The sequence below is a fragment of the Bison bison genome, unplaced genomic scaffold (assembly GCF_000754665.1).
Source record: "Bison bison bison isolate TAMUID 2011002044 unplaced genomic scaffold, Bison_UMD1.0 scf7180017864272, whole genome shotgun sequence".
Lineage (NCBI taxonomy): Eukaryota > Metazoa > Chordata > Mammalia > Artiodactyla > Bovidae > Bison > Bison bison.
Window position 1 is genome coordinate 531,815 of NW_011494844.1, and position 20,801 is coordinate 552,615.

Consider the following 20,801-nt stretch of genomic DNA (forward strand, 5'->3'; position numbering starts at 1 on the left):
TCCTAAAAGATGATGCTGTGAAAGTGCTGCACTCAATATGCCAGCAAATTTGGAAAACTCAGCAGTGGCCACAGGACTGGAAAAGGTCAGTTTTCATTCCAATCTCAACGAAAGGCAAGGCCAAAGAATGTTCAAACTACTGAACAATTGCACTCATCTCACACTCTAATAAAGTAATGTTCAAAATTCTCAAGCCAGGCTTCAGCAATACGTGAACCATGAATTCCAGATGTTCAAGCTGGATTTAGAAAAGGCAGAGGAACCAGAGATCAAATGGCCAACATCCGCTGGATCATGTAAAAAGCAAGAGAGTTCCAGAAAACATCTATTTCTGCTTTATTGACTATGCCAAAGCCTTTGACTGTGTGGATCACAATAAACTGTGGAAAATTCTAAAAGAGATGGGAATACCAGACCACCTGACCTGCCTCTTGAGAAACCTGTATGCAGATCAGGAAGCAACAGTTAGAACTGGACATGAAATAACAGGCTGGTTCCAAATAGGAAAAGGAGTACATCAAGGCTGTATATTGTCAACCTCCTTATTTAACTTATATGCAGAGTACATCATGAGAAACGCTGGGCTGGATGAAGCACAAGCTGGAATCAAGATTGCCGGGAGAAATATCAGTAATTTCAGATATGCATATGACACCACCCTTATGACAGAAAGTGAAGAAGAACTAAAGAGCCTTTTGATGAAAGTGAAAGAGGAGAGTGAAAAGATTGGATTAAAGCTTAACATTCAGAAAACTAAGATCATGGCATCTGGTCCCATCATGGCAAATAGATAGGGAAACAGTGAAAACATTGGGTAACTTTATGTTGGGGGTCTCCAAAATCACTGCAGATGGTGACTGCAGCCATGGAATTAAAAGACACTTACTCCTTGGAAGGACAGTTTTTACCAACCTAGACAGCATATTAAAAAGCAGAGACATTACTTTGTCAATAAAGGGCTGTCTAGTTATGGCTATGGTTTGTCCAGTAGTCATGTATGGATGTGAAAGTTGGACTATAAAGAAAGCTGATCGCCAAAGTATTGATGCTTTTGAACTGTGGTGTTGGAGAAGACTCTTGAGAGTCCCTTGGCCTGCAAGAAGATCCAACCAGTCCATACTAAGGGGAGATCAGTCCTGGGTGTTCTTTGGAAGGACTGATGTTGAATCTGAAACTCCAATATTTTGGTCACCTGATGCAAAGGGCTGACTCATTTGAAAAGACCCTGATACTGGGAAAGTTTGTGAGCGGGAGGAGAAGGGGACATCAGAGGATGAGATGGTTGGATGGCATCACCCACTCATTGGACATGAGTTTGTGTGGACTCCGGGAGTTGGTGATGGACAGGGAGACCTCATGTGCTGCAATTCATGGGGTCACAAAGAGTCAGATATGACTGAGTGACTGAACTGAACTGAACTGAAGTTAGTTTAAGGGCCTCCCTGGGTTCTTTAGTGGTAAAGAACCCACCTGCCAATGCAGGAGACATAAGAGATGTGGGTTTGTTCTTTGGGTCTGGAAGATCCCCTGGAGGAGGGCATAGCAACCCACTCCAGTATTCTTGCCTGGAGAATCCCATGGAGAGAGGAGCCTGGGGAGCTACCATCCATGGGGTTACAAAGAATCAGACACGATTGAAGTGACTTAGCACACATGAATGCAAGTTAGTTTAAAAAGGAATAAAACGTTTAAGTAAATTAGAGTGAGGACGATGCAAAGCCTACCACATTCAGGACCTGTAGTCCTAAAGTAATGTAACAGATCACACCTATTAGATGGTCCAGAAAAGTGCAAATCATGTCCCTAAAAGACCCACACATGGTTTGTCTTTTCCCCAGTCACTGCAGAAGGCACCACATTGCTCATCTGTCTGTGTACCACAGATATGACTACAGATGGACTCACTAGTTTAAAACACAGGAGTTAATAGGACATCCTCAACATAAAGGAGTAAAGCATTTTTTTAAAGTAGTGAAATTAAAATGCATTTACAGAAAAAAGCTATAAGTTGGTAATTACAAAGTTTGATTGTTAGTTTATTGAATTTTAGACCATAAATGTATCATGGAGATCATATAAGCTGGAGATTACCAAACTGGGAGGTGCATCAAGATCACCTGGTGATCTTTTAAAAATACACGGCTTCCCAGTTCCCACCCTACATATCCTGAATAGGATTTTCACAAATGCATACTTTTTTAGAAATGCTCCAACTGATATTTTGCAGACTGCCTGATCCATATGCCTCGCTTTTAAGTTGAGGAAATTGAGATCATTATAACAAAATCACATAGCATAGAATATATTTAATTAAAAATGATCTAGTTCTGTTTATATATGACTTATTTCATTTTGATCAACAGAAAATCCAGATTAGTAGTAGAAAGTACTTCAAGAATATTTTTGTTGATATAATCGATGCAGCTATTCTTATTTTTTTGGCAAGATAGATTAGAGATTTACTTCAGTAAAATTTTAAGGCCATCCATATTTAATAGTGGTAGACTACAAAAAATAATAAAATCTCGTAAGGCAAAAAGAACAATTTACTAAAAGAGATTTTAGAAACTTACAGATGATGTCCTGTCCACTTCACAACGGCTGCTCAGAATAAAACAGGCCTCAGCATCATCCATCCTAAATGCAGACAGAAAAGGAAAATAATCACACATTGACATATCTATGTGCCATCTGAAAAACAGAATTCCAATACTCAGTCCAGGGCATACAAAGTACACATAAACTATGAACATCCTTAAGTTAAATGAAAGTAGGATTTCTTGCAGATCATGATTATAAACAAAATAATTGTTGACTTGGCTGTATAAGACAGCAGTTCATAATGACAGAAGTTAAAAAAAGTCAAATTTTATTTTCTCTTTTATCATTATATATATATTTTTCATATATATATACTTCTATAAGTTAAGGGAGTTTATAAGCCTTTGTTTTAGATGGATTACTTTTGACTGCAATGCATCAACAAAACTAAGAGAGAGGATATGCGGCCACTTAGTATTCATAAGCCAAACTCTACTGCACATTTATATTTACTAGAGATGAATCATCATCTTGTTCCAAACCCCTTCCCCTCACGCTAAACTTCTATATTTCTTATATGTAATAATAAACCATAAGCATGCTTCAGTGCTTGGTAAGCAATGTTCTAAAAACATAATTGTGTATTTTTAAAATGAGCAACTATTTGCCTTTCTGGTTCATTACAGTAGAAAAAATTTTTTCCTCCAACGTATTTTCTATGGATAAAAATGACAAAAGTCTATGAAATTAGACCAAATCAAACAGTTTTGGACAAGTGTGAAGTTGTCATGATTATTAAGACAATTGTATACCATTTTTTATACATCATATTCAACAAAGCAACTCAAACTCATGCAACTGACCTTTGGAAATGGTTTGGAGAATTTTACTCCTTGTCTTGCGTGGGAATTGTGCTGAAGAATGTGTTAGTTAACATTAAATCCCAAATTTCTACATGACATAGGATAAGAAATGAACATAAAAATGGTACCATCTTTCTTAACTCAATTTTCTGAGAATTACCAGCCTGCTGCCTCTCACTCATCCACATTCTCCTTTTTCATACCTATGGAGGAATGTTTCTGGTAAATGTGACTGATTTGGCTAAGAAACAATCATTAATATTATTAATACTAAATGGAGTTGTGCTAATCCTGCCTCAGTCATGCAGTCGTATCCAACTCTTTGAGACTCCATGGACTGTAGCCCACCAGGCTCCTCTGTCTATGGGATATTTCCAGGCAAGAATACTGGAATGGGTTGCCGTTTCCTACTCCAGGGGATCTTCCCAACCCAGGGATTGAACCCACGACTCCTGTGTCTCCTGCATTCGTAAGTGGATTCTTCACCACTATGCTACCTGAGAAGTGCATTAATCCTCGGTATTATCTAGCTAAGATGCCAATAGCTAATCCTAATAGCTTAGATTAATTGATTAGGTAGTCAAAAGGCTTCATTTATCACAGAAATTCATATTGAACATAAAATGGGCATTACTCATTCTTATCAAATGAAGAACTTAATTCATTACAATATATTAAGTATATTTATTATCTATACAGATGAATATAAAGATCCAGATTATATTACTGTTTAAGCAACTATTTCTTTACAGTTCCTGAATAATGAGTATAGATAGCAGATTGTTAGCAAGCACCTAATGCTGTGTTTTACTTGAGGTACTGGGAGACTATGATTTATTCTAGAATTGTCATGTGTATAGTGACAATATATATGAAGTATGCAATCCACTACAGATGCTGATATATTCTCAAAGAAGTTTAATTTTCCAATTATGTACAATTCATTATAGCCTGGTAGTTTCTACTGACTCTTTTTGTTTCACAAATTGTTAAATCATTGAAAAAATTCTCAGCTAAATTGACCTATTATATATAAATCTAACATAATGTTAGAGTTCCTGTTATGAGCTATCTAGTCAACTTTTGCAGGAATAAGCAGCAGAAAGAAGTTTGGGAGTTTTTATCTGTTCTTTTCCATCATCCACACACACACACACAAAACCCATACACACACAAATACAAGCATACAGAGGACATGTATAAAGAAACACAAAACACACACAAACATATGGAGAACATGCACCAACACACACACCAACACACATACTCAAGCCATCTGGGAAGAATCAAAACAACAAAAAAGAAAAAAATCACTTATGCTATGAAATTCAAGGAAGAGACTTTTAAACCTAACAGAGTCTGTAGGACAACTCAAAGGTAAACACGAAGATATATTTAAAAGCTACAAAACAAGAGAAAACATTGAGCGAAGCCACCTCCACTAAGAATCTCTTCTGGCTTCTGAAACTATGGAGGGTGTTTTGCAGAGGCCCTGATTCCTGGAGTCTGCAGTCTAACCAACCATACTCTCACCCTGCTCCCACACTGCAGTGACCCCCCCAAGACCGTGACAAAGCTATAAGACTATGTCATCTTTAATCCAGGGGGATGGCACCTGCACAAGAAGAAGACAGCAACTAAGACCGCTGTCACCCTCCTGATTTCTCCAGTCCCCAAGGACTCTTTCATCTCAGACACCAGGGAACACAAGTATTATCTGCCCAGTATATAATACAAACTCCTTAAAATCTAAACCCTGACTCACACTGCTTTGGCATATCACATAGTGTTTAGCCCAAGAGTTTTATTTGTCGAATAAAAACAATATCCAGGAATTTGGAGACTACTCTCGCTGAATCTGGATAACTCAGTTCATCTCCCAGCACCCTGAGATGATACCACCCCACCACACTTCTCAATGTGTTGTGTGGACATGGTCTGATGAACAACCCTGCACTGAGAAAGAGGAGCAAATAAGCTGATTTTATATTTTTAATCTTCCTATTTGAAAAAGCAAAGTTTGTATTCAAAAACACATCTCACAGTAGTGAAACTGCTAAAATTTGGAGGAGAGAAAAGATATTATAACACTACAAGATGGAAAGTGTAAATACTTACTTTGCTCTCAACAGATCCTGGTCTTTAAGGGCCGAACCTTGAAGGTAGATAACTCTTTGTGACCACATTGGAATCTGGAGGATCCTTCGGACCTGCACATCCATTTCAGTAGGACACAAAATCACCACATAATAATCCTACTCAAAACAAAGTGGGCAATGGGATAGAAACAATAATGCTTTGTTTTATACTAGATAGGTAAATAGAATATCTATGAACATTTTGAAATATGATAAAAGAGAAATGAACTCTTACTAATAAATCAAAGTTTGCATTTAAAACCGGGGCATATGTTAAATAACATGAGATGGTAATAAACATAACAGACAAACATACAAAAATCTCATAAATCAGCATGTTCATCCTGACTTTTTTCAATTTACTTAGTATCAAGAAGAAAAGATAAATCAGTGCATACACTCAGCACACATTTCGGCCTATGAAATTTTCAATTTTGACTTCAGGATGTGAAAGTGTTAGTCACTCAGTCATGTCCAACTCTTTGATGCCATGGACTGTAGCCTGCCACGCTCCTTTCTCCATGGAATCCTCCAGGCAAGAATGCTGAAGCGAGTTGCCATTCCCTTCTCTGGGGGATCTTCCTGACCAAGGGATTGAACCCAAGTCTCCTGCATTGCAGGCAGGTTTTTGTACAGTCTGAGCCATCAGAGAACCTCCTTAGGATTTCAGATTGATTCTAAAAGATAAACTGCATACCAGCCAGAAGTGCTAAGCGTCAACTTATACTTCAATCTTGTTACTTTTAGAATAAAAAGCTGTTTATATCATTGTTTATATCATTTGGTAATGGCACCCCACTCCAGTATTCTTGCCTGGAAAATCCCGTGGATGGAGGAGCCCGGTAGGCTACATTCCGTGGGGTCACAAAGAGTTGGACACCACTGAGCCACTTCACTTCACTTCAACATTATTATGAGTTGATAAAATTGAAAATATTCAGATGAATATCTGAATGGAAAAGGATTCACAAAAATATTGGTAATACTGACAAAGTAAATTAAATTTGAAAGTTTGTGATCAAAATATTTCAAAACAATGGTTGTTTGGAGAAAATGGAAAATTATTCTCACTGATAAAATGGTATAAAGCAATTTATCTACAAGAATTCAAATTCTCTGGCAAACGTACACCATTTTACCACGCTGTATCTAGTGGGAATTTTTGGAGTTTTAAGATTTCTCCATATTGATATTAGACAAAATTAATTACTAGGGATCAAATTTTGGGTGGAATAAATTTTCTCCCAGATAGATTTTCTTTGTGGGTTATAATAAGCATCTGAAATTATTTAATATGAGTAATTAAAAAAAAACGTTAAATATAGAGTTACTTCAAAATGCAAAATAATGTATGTAAAAACAAAAGAATATATTACATAAGTTTCACTTATAAGTTAGATTTTTTAATTCAAAAAAGTAATATGTTAAAATGTTTCTAAATTATTTAAGAGAGAGATAATTAGAAGTACTCAACACTGTCTTGACTTCAGGATTATCCAATCTCTTAACAGAAGCTTATTGGGGAAATACAAAAAATTCAAGTAGTTCTTTGCTGTCTGGACTAGACTAAGTGCATTAAGCAGTAAAGGAGGTGACCTAAGTCTACACTGACCCAGAACCATGGCAAGTGGAAGTGTCTGCATAGACAGAAGAGATTTTTCTGAATTCATGATCTCAATTACATATTGCCCAAATTTTCATCATTTATTGCTACTATAAATAAGACCAAGTTTCACTCCAGGAAACAAAGGGAAGAACTTTGGAACTTTCAGACTTCCAAATTTCCATCAGTAACACTTGATAAAATTCTGAAAATTCAAGTGAGCAGATGATATTGAAATGACTTTTTTATTGTTTTATTATATTTTATGTTGTTTCACTGTTTCATAAAAATATCATTTATTCACTACCAAAAGGAGAAAAAAGCAATCATTTTAATTCAGAGAAAACCTTTCTTTGTAGCAGTAATATAATTCCATCTGTGTTTCGTTATAGATACAGAAGGAAACTTAACATACTGTGTATTCCTCCAGCATTTTTTTCTATGTTCCAGGTTATATTTGTAGTTCTTCATTTTCTCTAAATTTGAGCATATAAATAAAAATCCTCCAGAACACAGGCTGTACTATCATTAATTGATTTTGCCAATGTTAGTCAGTATAATCCATTTAAAGTTACCTGGAGTCTTGGATGTGCATAGAATTCATTTAAAAAGTCCATGAGTAAATCAATCTTCAGCGAGCTGACACACAGAACAACGTGCTTTTCGGTTTGAGCTCTGTGTCGACTATAGTTTCCACCTGACTTTTGTCTCTCCATCCACAAATAGGCCAGCTGTTCAAACTGTAATGCATTTTCCACATGTGAATGAAAAGAACTGGACATGAAAATAAAAAGCAGTGCAATCCATCTATTGTCTACTGGGTATAATTCAATTTCTTAGATGAAACTCTTTGAGATTGAAATGATCAGTGTTCCCTTCAACAAGACTCTTCATAGGATAATTGCAGACTTGCTAATCCCTCCCAGGGCCTTCACGTCTCTCAGGAAACAATAATGAGATTTTCCTATTGTATCATAACAGGGCACTAATAGGTCTGCACTTCTGCTTTCTGTCCAGTAGAGTATGCAGCCATATATGTCATGCACCTGGTTAAAGACAAAGGTCTCACGTTTTTCTCTCACATTCTTCTGTCAACTTCAGCCTACATCACCTGCAAGGGGAGATAACCTTACCACATACACAAGGCCACGTTCCAGTTATAGTGCATGCATGCAAGCTCAGTCATGTCTGACTCTTTGCAACCCCATGGACTGCAAAGGCTTCTCTGTCCATGGGATTTTCCAAGCAAGAATATTGGAGTGAGTTCCCATCATCTTCTCCAGGGGATCTTCCAGACTCAGGGACTGAACTAATGTCTTGGGCATTGGCAGGCAGATTCTTTACCACTGAGCCACCAAGGAAGTAGCTGTTATTAAAGGGATGCTGAGGGTATGGGGGAGGGGTGTCATTGAGGATTGCGTGCATGATTGGATAGGAGTGGAAAGATCATTTTTACATCTATGGAAAGGATATTTCAATAACTTTGTCAAATGGCTGTACAATATAATATACATTTTGATTTGTGTTGGCCACATCCTGTTTATGACCTGCCCACCCATCGACAGCCAGAATTCACTATAGGAAAAAGTTGAAGATTGTCTCTATGTGTCTTCAGTCTCATTTATATCTCTGTGCCTTTGCTTCCTTATCCATTCTCCAAAATGCTACATGTTAGCTATGTATCATCTTCAGATTTTATTTTAGTTGACCAACATAGTCAATCAATTTTTATTCATGACAACATATGGCTTTTAGTTGTAGTTTTGAGAATCAAAAGAAATCAATGTTTCATAAGTTTATTGTCTTGTACAAACATGCTATAATTAAAAACTATACTATCCTACAATCCAATAATTAATGTAAATATATGTAAAAGAAAGCATCTTGAAAAAACTGAAATGAAATGTGAGCTACCAGTGGAGACTAGAAGGGAAAAAAACTCATGTTTCTAATATAATTTAAAAAGGCATTTTGGAGACAATTTTAATAATTGACTAGATGGTATAAGAGCATGCGTTAATATAGTTAATAAGTCACCCTGTATTTTTTATTAAATGTGGAAGATTTGATTTCATAAGACTTAGCACGTTTCTATAAAATTTAACACAGTGGTGCTTACCTGGATAGGGAGAACCACAAGAGCAACACAGATCATGGCAACCACAAAAAGCTTGGACGACCACGTTTCTGGAGTGACATCCCCAAAGCCCACAGTAGAAAATGTCACGATGCAGAAATAAAGGGAGTCGAAAAGATTCAGCTTCTTTCCTATCCGTTCCAGATGTTGGATTCCACAGATGCTAAAAAAACAAAGGTGGATTACAGTTAAAACTTTCAAATCAGCCACATTACTTCTCATCATTCTTCTGAAAGCCAAAACACACTTCATAAAGCCACTTGGTAGCTGGGATTGTATACGGTTCAGTACTTTCCTTTGAGAAAATATTTTTAAGTTTTTTCTTACATCAAAGAGAAATAGTCTTATTTTATTTGTAGCCAAAATTTATAGCCCCAAATCACAAAGCATATTTGAATAGTATATAAAGTGAATAGATGGAATTTCATGGGTGACTTACATAAACATTTTGAATGCATGTCAAGGCAACACAGACACTAGAATCCACTAGATCTACTACCCATCAAAATAGCAATAGTCAATAGTCTTCTTTTTTAACAGAGAGACATTTTTCAGTTATATATGTGTGGTAAAGATATATATGTATATATTTCATGTGTATGTGCTTCACAGTCATCCCTCCATATCCCCAGGGGTTGGTTCCAGGTCCCCCAGGGAGACACAGGAGATATAATGACATAGTCATTCTAGTCACTCAGATGACATAGTATTTGCATATAACCTATGCACATCTTCATATATACTTTAAATCATCTCTAGATTACTTATAATACCCAATACCATACAAATGCTATAAAATTTGTTGTAAATAAGTTGCAAATGCTATGCAAATAGTCGCAAGTATGCAGCAAATTCAACTTCTGACTTTTGGAATGTCCCAGAAATTTCTTCCCTAATATTTTCAATCTGTGATTAGTTGAATCCACAAATGTGGGAACTTGGAATACAGAGGGACCACTGTATACAAGAAAGGCTTGAGGAGTTAACATGGCAAGGTGACTCTCAAAAGGAGTCTTTCGGTACATCAATTATCTGTACAAAACTATTGGTGGTATGAAAGTAAGGGAGAAGCTAGAAATGTTACAAGGTTTTCCCAAAGTAGAATTGCTAAAATAGCATTAGAAATAGCACTGCTACTAGCTTAAAAAAAAAAAAAAAAAGGAGGCTATGAAACATGCATGTATTTGCAATCTTGGAGAGGAGTGAGATTTGCAACATTAAAAAATCACCAATAAAATAAGAAGGAATCTAGTACTGATGCATGTTAAAATATGATAAGCCATGGAAAGACACTGAGTGAAAGAAGTCACATGTAAAAGACTATATACTGTATAATTCTGTTTTCATGAAATGTTCAGAAAAGACACAGAAAGCATATTAATGGTTGCTTGGAAGTAATGGTGGGAATAAGATGATGAAAATGTTCTAAAACTAGACTTGTGATGACTGTAGAAATTTGTAAATATATTAACGTGGTTGTATTCTACACTTAACATGAATGAATTTTATGGCATGTAAATTATACCTCTCTAAAGCTGTCAAAGGAAATCACTGTGTACTTCTAGATTTTCCTTCCAATTTCTATGCAGAACAAACACAGATGGCTTGATTATGATGACCAAGAAGATATGCTATTCAATGTTTAAACTACAGAAATTCCTTGTCCAGCCTTTTAAGATATCTCTACTTTTTTATTCTTTATTTTCCCAACAGTTTATACTCAGCACATGAGCCAGAGTTGGCCTATGACAACATGGGTCAGGCCGTGTTATTTCTCTACTTAAACTCCTGGAACAGGGAACCCTAGTCCATATAAGACTAAACTCTAATGATCTTTGTGATCTAATGATATTTGTCTCTAGCCTAGTCCTCCATCTGACCCCTCCCTATGCCTTTCAGACTAGGTTTCTAGTTTTTTCTAGTTTTCCAGTAGATTCACTAGTTTCCTCCCTGTGGTTTGCTCTGCCCCAGCTACACTGGCATTCTCACTTTCTGACCAACATGACAGGCATCACCCAGATTCAGGGTCTTGTCATGGACGACTCTCTCTGGCTGGAACATATTGCCCAGGTATTTTATGGATATTTCCTCACTTCCTTCAAGTCTTTACTTCTAACCTAAACATCATATATACTCCTTGTCTTTCTTACTGTGCTTAATTTAAAAAAGTTTTAGTCATTTGTTGGGTTTGATGCTAATTGTCCATAAACCTCTGTAAGAGTCATATTAGGACAGAGTCATGTGCTTTCTTCACTCATGTTGCCTGAACCCCTATATTAGTTCCAAGAGCATAATGATGTCCACTAATAATTACTGAATGAGAGTCTGAAGGTAACATATATTTTTTTTCTGTTGCCTACATTTAAATGACCAAGCTCTTTAGCCTGTTAAGATATAAACTAAGTACAGTTCACTAAAGAAAAGAAAAAGCACACAAATGTATTTATCTGACCATTGCCTTAATGGTGGAAGCTAATATAACTTAGGAGCAAGACTAAATACTTCTTTCTCAAAAGAATCAAATGACTTTCCCACCACCTTTTGAAATATTCAAGTTCTTATAAACAAGTAAATTGGGTTTTATTCTCCTCCGTAATTTACTTTTGCAACTTCAGCATTTGTTCAGTTAATACTGTTTAACATGATAAATACAAAATTTGGGAAATTTGAAGTGCACTGACTTATTGAAACCCATTCTGTTTGGGTAATATGCAAGCAAATTGCATAATTAAAAATTACTAAATTAAATTGGCTATACTTCATTATTTCTAATCAAAAGCTTTTCTTGAAATCCCATTCATGTCACTGTTAGTGAACTTTGCACGCCTTAATACTAAGTCAAGTCAATCAGGTTACTCATATAACCATTATAATAATAAAAGTATCCAGCTTATCTTTTATAAAAGAAACAAATTACTCTCAAGTATTAGAGAGAGATTTGCCTACAAAACACTGTAATCGTAACTTCATTGTTGGAATTCATTTTCACATTAAGTTTTGAAAATTGTTATTTATGCAAAGAATCACATTACTTGAAGGGTAGAAACAGTTTAGAAGGGGATTTTGCAGAATTTGCGCTAACATCAATTTCAGAGTTAGGATCTTCATACTATTTAAGCAAATATCTTTCAAATCTCTTCTAGAATTATCAAAATTAGATTTAAAAAGTATTTTGAAATTACTGGTTGCATGTTTTTATTTTACAAAAGTAAATACTAATACATGGGGAAGTTTAACAAAAAGGCAGGGCAGGGGAAGCAGAGACAGTCCAATCACATTATATGGGCACAGCATCACTGTCTGATACTAGCTGTAGGGCACCAGTATGCAACATGTGGAGAATGTTAAGCATATCTGACAACTTATTACATACTATTTTGGTTATAGGCAATAGAACTAGGAATGTTTTAAAGAAATAGGAAAACTTATAATACTCTTCTATTACTTCTCTTATATTACTCTACAAATAAAAATATTTTTAGATTCACATAGATTACCTATCTAAACAATAATTCAACTACTTCTGTTGAGGGAATGTAAAAGGGAACCTTCAGGACAGGTAGATACATAGTTTACTGTTACTTTATTATATAATTCTTGAAGTTAAGACAGTTTTTTAGCTTTGAAATACCCTTTTATTGCATTATGCATAAACACTGATATTTCACTGATATGTTAGCTCTTTTTCCTAGCACTGTGAATGCTACAATGTGCTGCTGCTGCTAAGTCGCTTCAGTCGTGTCCAACTCTGTGTGACCCCATAGACGGCAGCCCACCAAGCTCCCACATCCCTGGGATTCTCCAGGCAAGAACACTGGAGTGGGTTGCCATTTCCTTCTCCAATGCATGAAAGTGAAAGGTGAAAATGAAGTCAATCAGTTGTGTCCGACTCTTACTGACCCCATGGACTGTAGCCTACCGGGCTCCTCTGTCCATGGATTTTCCAGGAAAGAGTACTGGAGTGGGTTGCCATTGCCTTCTCCAACAATGTGCTTCATAAGGATTTGAAGCTATTTGGTGATTATAATCCATTTTAATATAGAGAGTTATCGTATTTCATTCACAGATGTCTTTCGAGACATTATTAAATGAAAACTGCCTTTTCTCCCTGATAATAACTGATGAATTTCAGTTAATTATTAGTTTTCATCTGTACCCAGAAGTGATTTTAATGTTGGGCACAGATTTTGTGATAAAGTAAATCCAAGAATGTGCTCAAATACAGCACATTCATAATCGAAATATCCTATTTTGTCTTCTTAAAAAAGAGATATATCTTTTCCATTAGTCAAAGCTTGAGTTAAACTACTTAAATTATATCCTGAATTGAAAATAGAAATAGGATAATCATAGCTGGTGGATAATAGTAAACATTCTTTTACCTTCAAATTTTCTAGTGATCAAATTTAATGTTTTGTGACTGGGCCATAAATTTAAGACAAAAAGCTCACTTAAATGCTTGATTTTAGTGAATATCTAACTCCAACCGAATTTTAGTTTATTATCCCATGTGTGCATGCTGTCTCTTCAGTCACATGGAACTCTTTGTGACCCTATGGCTTGTAGTATGCAAATCTCCTCTGTCCATGGGATTCTCCAAGAATATGGAAGTGGGTTGCCATGCTCTCTCCCAGGGGAATTGTCCCGACCCAGGGATGGAACCCAGGTCTCCTGTATGGGCAGTCGTGTCCTTTACCACTAGCACAACCTGAAAAGCCCTGCCGAAACATTTGAAATTAAATAAATTGCTCCAATTTAAGATTTAAAAATAAACCAATATCACATCATGTTCTATTTGCCTTTTTGTTTAGTTAATATGCATACAAGTTACTCAGATTCATTTGTACTGAGTGACTGAAATGGAAAGCTGCAAACAAATATAATTTTCTTATAATTTCTCTACTAAAAAATACCTATCAATTTTAATTTAAATATAATTTCTATAAAACCAGTAAGTTCTATAACATCTTAATAAAATGTTTCATAATAGAAAAAGGGTGACCTAATTCATTCATAAAGATTTATTTATCAATGGTTTACTAGTGCCAGATATGTGCTGTATGTTAGACATGCAGATCCATGACACCTTAGTCTACACAAAAAATGTTTCTAAAATCTAAAATAAATGGTTTGACTTCAACTTTATTACCCTATTACCACTGGCAATGCTATCATAAAGTAATAATCAAACATTTATTCATAACTTGATCAGTACACAACTTGATCAATACTTGATCTGATAGAGTGCCTGATGAACTATGACGGAGGTTCGTGACATTGTACAGGAGACAGAGATCAAGACCATCCCCAAGAAAAGGAAATGCAAAAAAGCAAAATGGCTGTCTGAGGAGGCCTCACAAATAGCTGTGAAAAGAAGAGAAGCCAAAAACAAAGAAGAAAAGGAAAGATTTACCTATCTGAATGCAGAGTTCCAAAGAATAGCAAGGAGCGATAAGAAAGCCTTCCTCAGTGATTAATGCAAAGAAATAGAGGAAAACAATAGAATGGGAAAGACTAGAGATCTCTTCAAGAAAATTAGAGATACCAAGAGAACACTTTATGCAAAGATGGGCTCAATAAAGGACAGAAATGGTATGGACCCAACAGAAGCAGAAGATATTAAGAAGAGATGATAAGAATACACAGAAGAACTCTACAAAAAAGATCTTCATGATCCAGCTAACCACGATGGTGTGATCACTCATCTAGAGCCAGACATCCTGGAATGTGAAGTCAAGTGGGCCTTAGGAAGCATCACTATGAACATAGCTAGTGGAGGTGATGAAATTCCAGTTGAGCTATTTCAAATCCTAAAAGATAATGCTGTGAAAGTGCTGCACTTGATATGCCAGCAAATTTGGAAAACTCAGCAGTGGCCACGGGACTGGAAAAGGTCAGTTTTCATTCCAATCCCAAAGAAAGGCAATGCCAAAGAACTACCACACAATTGCACTCATCTCACATGCTAGTAAAGTAATGCTTAAATTCTCCAAGCCAGGCTTTAGCAACACGTGAACCATGAATTTCCAGATGTTTAAGCTGGCTTTAGAAAAGGCAGAGGAACTAAAGATCAAATTATCAACATCTGATGGATCATTGAAAAAGCAAGAGAGTTCCAGAAAAACATCTATTTCTGCTTTATTGACTATGCCAAAGCCTTTGACTGTGTGGATAACAATAAATTGGAAAATTCTTCAAGTGATGGGAATAACAGACCACCTGACCTGCCTCTTGAGAAACCTGTATGTAGGTCAGGAAGCAACAGTTAGAACTAGACATGGAACAACAGACTGGTTCCAAATAGGAAAAGGAGTACGTCAAGACTCTACATTGTCACCCTCCTTATTTAACTTATATGCAGAGTACATCATGAGAAACATTGAGCTGGATGAAGAACAAGCTGGGATCAAGATTGCTGGAAGAAATATCAATAACCTCAGATATACAGATGACACCACCCTTTATGTCAGAAAGTGAAGAGGAACTAAAGAGCCTCTTGTTGAAAGTGAAAGAGGAGAGTGAAAATGTTGGCTTAAAGCTCAACATTCAGAAAACTAAGATCATGGCATCCAGTCCCATCACTTCAAATACATTGGGGAAACAGTGGAAAGAGTTGCTGACTTTATTTTGGGGGGCTCCAAAATCACTGCAATGGTGACTGCAGCCATGAAATTAAAAGACACTTAGTCTTTGGAAGGAATGCTATAACCAACCTAGACAGCACATTGAAAAGCAGAGATATTACTTTGCCAACAAAAGTCCATCTAGTCAAGGCTATGGTTTTTCCACTGGTCATGTATGGATGTGAGAGTTGGACAACAGAGAAAGCTGAGCACTGAAGAATTGATGCTTTTGAACTGTGGTGTTGGAGAAGACTGTTGAGAGTCCCTTGGACTGCAAGGAGATCCAACCAGTCCATCCTAAAGGAGATCAGCCCTGGGATTTCTTTGGAAGGAATGATGCTAAAGCTGAAACTCCAGTACTTTGGCCACCTCATGCGAAGAGTTGACTCATTGGAAAAGACTCTGATGCTGGGAGGGATTGGGGGCAGGAGGAGAAGGGTATGACAGAGGATGAGATGGCTGGATGGCATCACTGACTCAATGGACATGGGTTTGGGTGGACTCTGGGAGTTGGTGATGGACAGGGAGGCCTGACGTGCTGTGATTCATGGGGTTGCGGAGAGTCGGACCCGACTGAGCAACTGAACTGAACTGAACTAAACTGATCAATAGTAACTTAGGAAAACTACTTAAACTTTTTAAACTTCATATTCCTCAACTGAAAAGCAAATGTAATAATAGCAACTTCTTCCTTTGGTTATTCTGAGAATTAAGTGAGCTAATGTTCTGTGAAATGCCTGACAAATAACCTTGAATAAATTCATAAGTAATTCTGTTATTTATATGACAATCCCAGGATAAAAGAAAAAGAAGCACAAAAAAGACTCAAATATAAGAATCCAGTAAATCTACAAAGGTGTTAAAAAGCCTTCTCCACTTGTGAGAAATGTAAATGTACTATTAACAGGAGAGTCAAGGACCGTGGAGAAAGAGAAAACAGCCTGCCTGTTCTCTTTGCTGTGGATGTGCTAACAGATTTGTCAGCGGCAGAAAGCCACTCATGGATTAATGAGTCCCTGTAACCATGTCCAGTCTTTTCTCCACCCCATAAATCTGACCTGGGAAGGGAAGTAAAAACATGGGGAAACAAAGAGGGCTCCAAAAGAAGAGTTAGGCAATTTGCAAGGTAAACCTATAATCTTTATTTAGAAAGATAGCCAGGCTGATATCAGTTGACCTTTGGAGGGCTCACCATCGTCATTTACAGAAACTGACAACTAATTCTTGGCAATGCAGGAAGGGGAAAAAAAAAAGATTACACTTTATTTCTAGGTCAAACTGTCAATATCAGGCTAGCGACTTGTTTTAAAAAAGCACTACTTATCATTGAGATTGCTTAAATAAAAGAAATCCTATTGTAATTATATAAAGACTGTATAATGTATATTATATGTGTATCTATTATAAAATTCACTGATTTAGGTAACTACTAAGTACATCAGTATATGGCAATATTTTAAGATTTAAATATTAAAATCATAATATTTTGAAAAATAATTTTCTCTTTTTATATTTTACTTATTAACTCACGTTCACTGCTATCATTTAAATAGACATTTAATTTTACATAACATGAATTTTCTATCTCATGAAGATTAACTATACCCAGTTTTAGAAACTCAATTCATTTTGAGAAGCAAATAATTCTTGCCATACACATATTTATGTGCTTTTCATAATTTTGGTCAATACTCACAATACTGAGCTTAAACTGGAATTTCAAAAATCCTTCACATAGTTATTTCTGCCTTAATGCAATTTAGTTTTACATGAATATTGATTTGTGGCACTATTTTCAAGATCACTGTCACAGAAAAAAATCTTTTGAGGAGTTTTATAGTATGGACTTTGACAAGTTTTATTTTGTTTTTTAAACCAAGTGGACATGCATCTAAACTATGCAGAGTAGAGGACAAAATGCCAACTAATCAAATATGTCTTAAATACCAACACAGAACTTGATTACTACCTTCCCGAGTGGTTCAATGGTAAAGAATCTGCCAGCAATGGAGGAGATGAGGGCGTTCAACCCCTGGGTCAAGAAGATCCCCTGGAGAAGGAAATGGCAACCCACTCCAGTATTCTTGCCTGAGAAGTCCCATGGACAGAGACGCTATCAGGCTACATACACTCTATGGGGTTGCAGAAGAGTCTGACAGCACTTAGCAACTAAACAACAAAAATAACAACATGCACGAGAAACAGAGAAATGCCCTGGAGATTTCATATCATTCAATACTTCCATAATCAATAAGGATAAAGGCTGACTGCATGACATGTAGCTCATGAGCAATACAATGTTCTGTTTGCTTTTCAACCAATATTTGTTTATTTTCAATATGATTTATAGATATCAAGGAATAAAGGCAACAGATAATGAAGGCATAAGAAAAGACATAGTAGGGAAAATTCTGCAGGATGAGAGGAATGTAAACTATTTTATTTTTGGATATATTAAATATATCACTCCTATAAGATATTATGTCAAATTCATTACAATAACTTATGTTATTGACATATGCCTATAATAAGTCATACTTACACTCCTTGGATAAACCTTACCTGATGGTAATTTTTGTGCACTTCTAATATTTTCAGTTCCAAAAAAGAGTAATATGCAATTATTACAAGGCAAATAATAAAGACATGCATGAGAAATTAGTATCATTCTACTCTTTTCTATCCTTGAGCTAGTAATATTTAGTATTTGTCCTTTTGCTTGTTTGGTATTTTGTTTTGCTGTTGTCCTTAATGTAAATGCACTGTGATTGGAGTTTGGCAGTTCATTACTATAGCATTTTTATATCTATCTTTTTAAAGTTCTCTTAGGCTAGACTTTTGTATCTCAATACATGTTCCTTGAAAAGCCAAGTTGGCAGTAGATGTGAACCAGACACAGGGGTCTGCAGTCAAATATATTTGGTAACTCTGAATTAAGGATATTTTATTTAGTAAAGGATTTTTCAGGTTCCTTTAATGAGTTAATGTTGATTGCAAATCTCTGCGAATAGATTAAACCAAATACATCTGCTAAATTTCTTGCTTTTGATAGAGCATCTCAAAGTATTGGGGTTTTATAAACTAAAATGTGAGAACATCAACTCATAGTTTGTGCTCTGAGTATTTTAGAATAAATGTTTAGCTTAATCATTAAATGAGGTGGATAACTTTGTACCTTTGTCCATCTCCTGAATTATATTTCCCTGGACTTCCTGTGGTCATGTATGGATGTGAGAGTTGGACTGTGAAGAAGGCTGAGTGCCAAAGAATTGATGCTTTTGAACTGTGGTGTTGGAGAAGACTCTTGAGAGTCCCTTGGACTGCAAGGAGATCTAACCAGTCCATTCTGAAGGAGATCAACCCTGGGATTTCTTTGGAAGGAATGATGCTAAAGCTGAAACTCCAGTACTTTGGCCACCTCATGCGAAGAGTTGACTCATTGGAAAAGACTCTGATGCTGGGAGGGATTGGAGGCAAGAGGAGAAGGGGACAACAGAGGATGAGATGGCTGGATGGCATCACTGACTCAATGGACGTGAGTCTGAGTGAACTCCAGGAGTTGGTGATGGACAGGGAGGCCTGGCGTGCTGCAATTCATGGGGTCACAAAGAGTCGGACACGACAGTGACTGAACTGAACTGAACTGTACTTACTGTTCCTTGAAGAAATGTAACAATGAAACTATCAGTTCCTGGAGGTTTTTATTTTTCTTTTCTTTCCCCCTGTCTTTTTTAATTGAGATCAAAAGATGTAATTTTAAAGTGCAACATTTTAAAGGTGTTCCATATCTACCCTTTATCTTAATTCAATATTACTTAAAAATCCATGAAAGTGAAATTTGCTCTGTCATGTACGACTACTTGAGACTCCCTGGACTATACAGGGAGTGGGTAGCCTTTCCTTTCTCCAGCGGCTCTTCCAAACCCAGGGATGGAACCCAGGTCTGCCATATCACAGGCAGATTCTTTACCATCTGAGCTACTAGGGAAGCCCATCTTAAAATCCATAAATATGTACTTTAGAATGACCCACCATTCCTTCCACAGATTCACAAAAATCAATATGCTTCACATACAATGCTTTGGTCTTTACTGACTTCCTACAATTTATAAATACAGGTCCACAGCAACCAAACCGAGCACTGGATATACAAAGAAAAGCCATCTCTTCCTGCTCACAAAGAAGTTAAAGGAATAGGACAAAGTTTTTCATAAGCACTGCAATTCTTTAAACGTGGATCACCAAATTGAGCATGTCATATGAAAAGGAAGACTCCACATTTTATCTCATTAAAAATTATAAATTATACTTTTTTGTTAACTGAAATACTGTTAAATTTTACTCAAGATAATTATAAAGAAACTGTTTAAACATCTACGCAAAAATCATATTCACATCAATTTAAAAAGGATTAGCTTCATTTTACACTAAATATACAAAGCCATAATGCCAAACATTTAATTTTTAATTACCCCTAGGAAAAAAATTAATGTAAATTTTATTTCTTAAGTCTCACTTTCACCATATATTCCTCCTTTTAGAAAAGCTAACATCTTAATTTACATACTTTAAAGTATACTTTTTCCTCTTTCACTCACCTAATGAAAGAAAGATTACCAGCCTACAAGTTAGAAACCATGTAATGCTGTACGCTACACCAACCATAACGTAATGACAAATGTTCTTCCTTACATTAAATACTTCAGAGTAATTAGCCTCCAATTAAAATAAATAAATTTATATTAAAAAAAGATTCCACATTGTCTACTATCTGTCTTATAGAATATATTTCTTTTAATGAATTTACATTAAGTTTCCATTTATTACATTTTCTCTTCTTTCATCATTAATGACCAAAACAGAATAAAAACATCAGCTCAACAGTCTTTGTAAGTT

At 36.0% G+C, this 20,801-nt stretch overlaps 1 protein-coding gene across 3 annotated transcripts in view; it reads right to left on the reverse strand.

The window, feature by feature from the left end:
- KCNT2 (potassium channel, subfamily T, member 2) overlaps positions 1 to 20,801 on the reverse strand; it is a 432,444-nt gene that overhangs the window by 202,062 nt on the left and 209,581 nt on the right. For all 3 annotated transcript variants that reach the window (XM_010848761.1, XM_010848762.1, XM_010848763.1), the window contains exons 9-12: positions 9,265 to 9,445; positions 7,721 to 7,885; positions 5,523 to 5,659; positions 2,574 to 2,637 (exon numbers count right to left, since the gene is read on the reverse strand). In XM_010848761.1, coding sequence (XP_010847063.1) covers positions 2,574 to 2,637; positions 5,523 to 5,659; positions 7,721 to 7,885; positions 9,265 to 9,445 — 547 coding nt within the window. The remainder of the gene's footprint in view (positions 1 to 2,573; positions 2,638 to 5,522; positions 5,660 to 7,720; positions 7,886 to 9,264; positions 9,446 to 20,801) is intronic.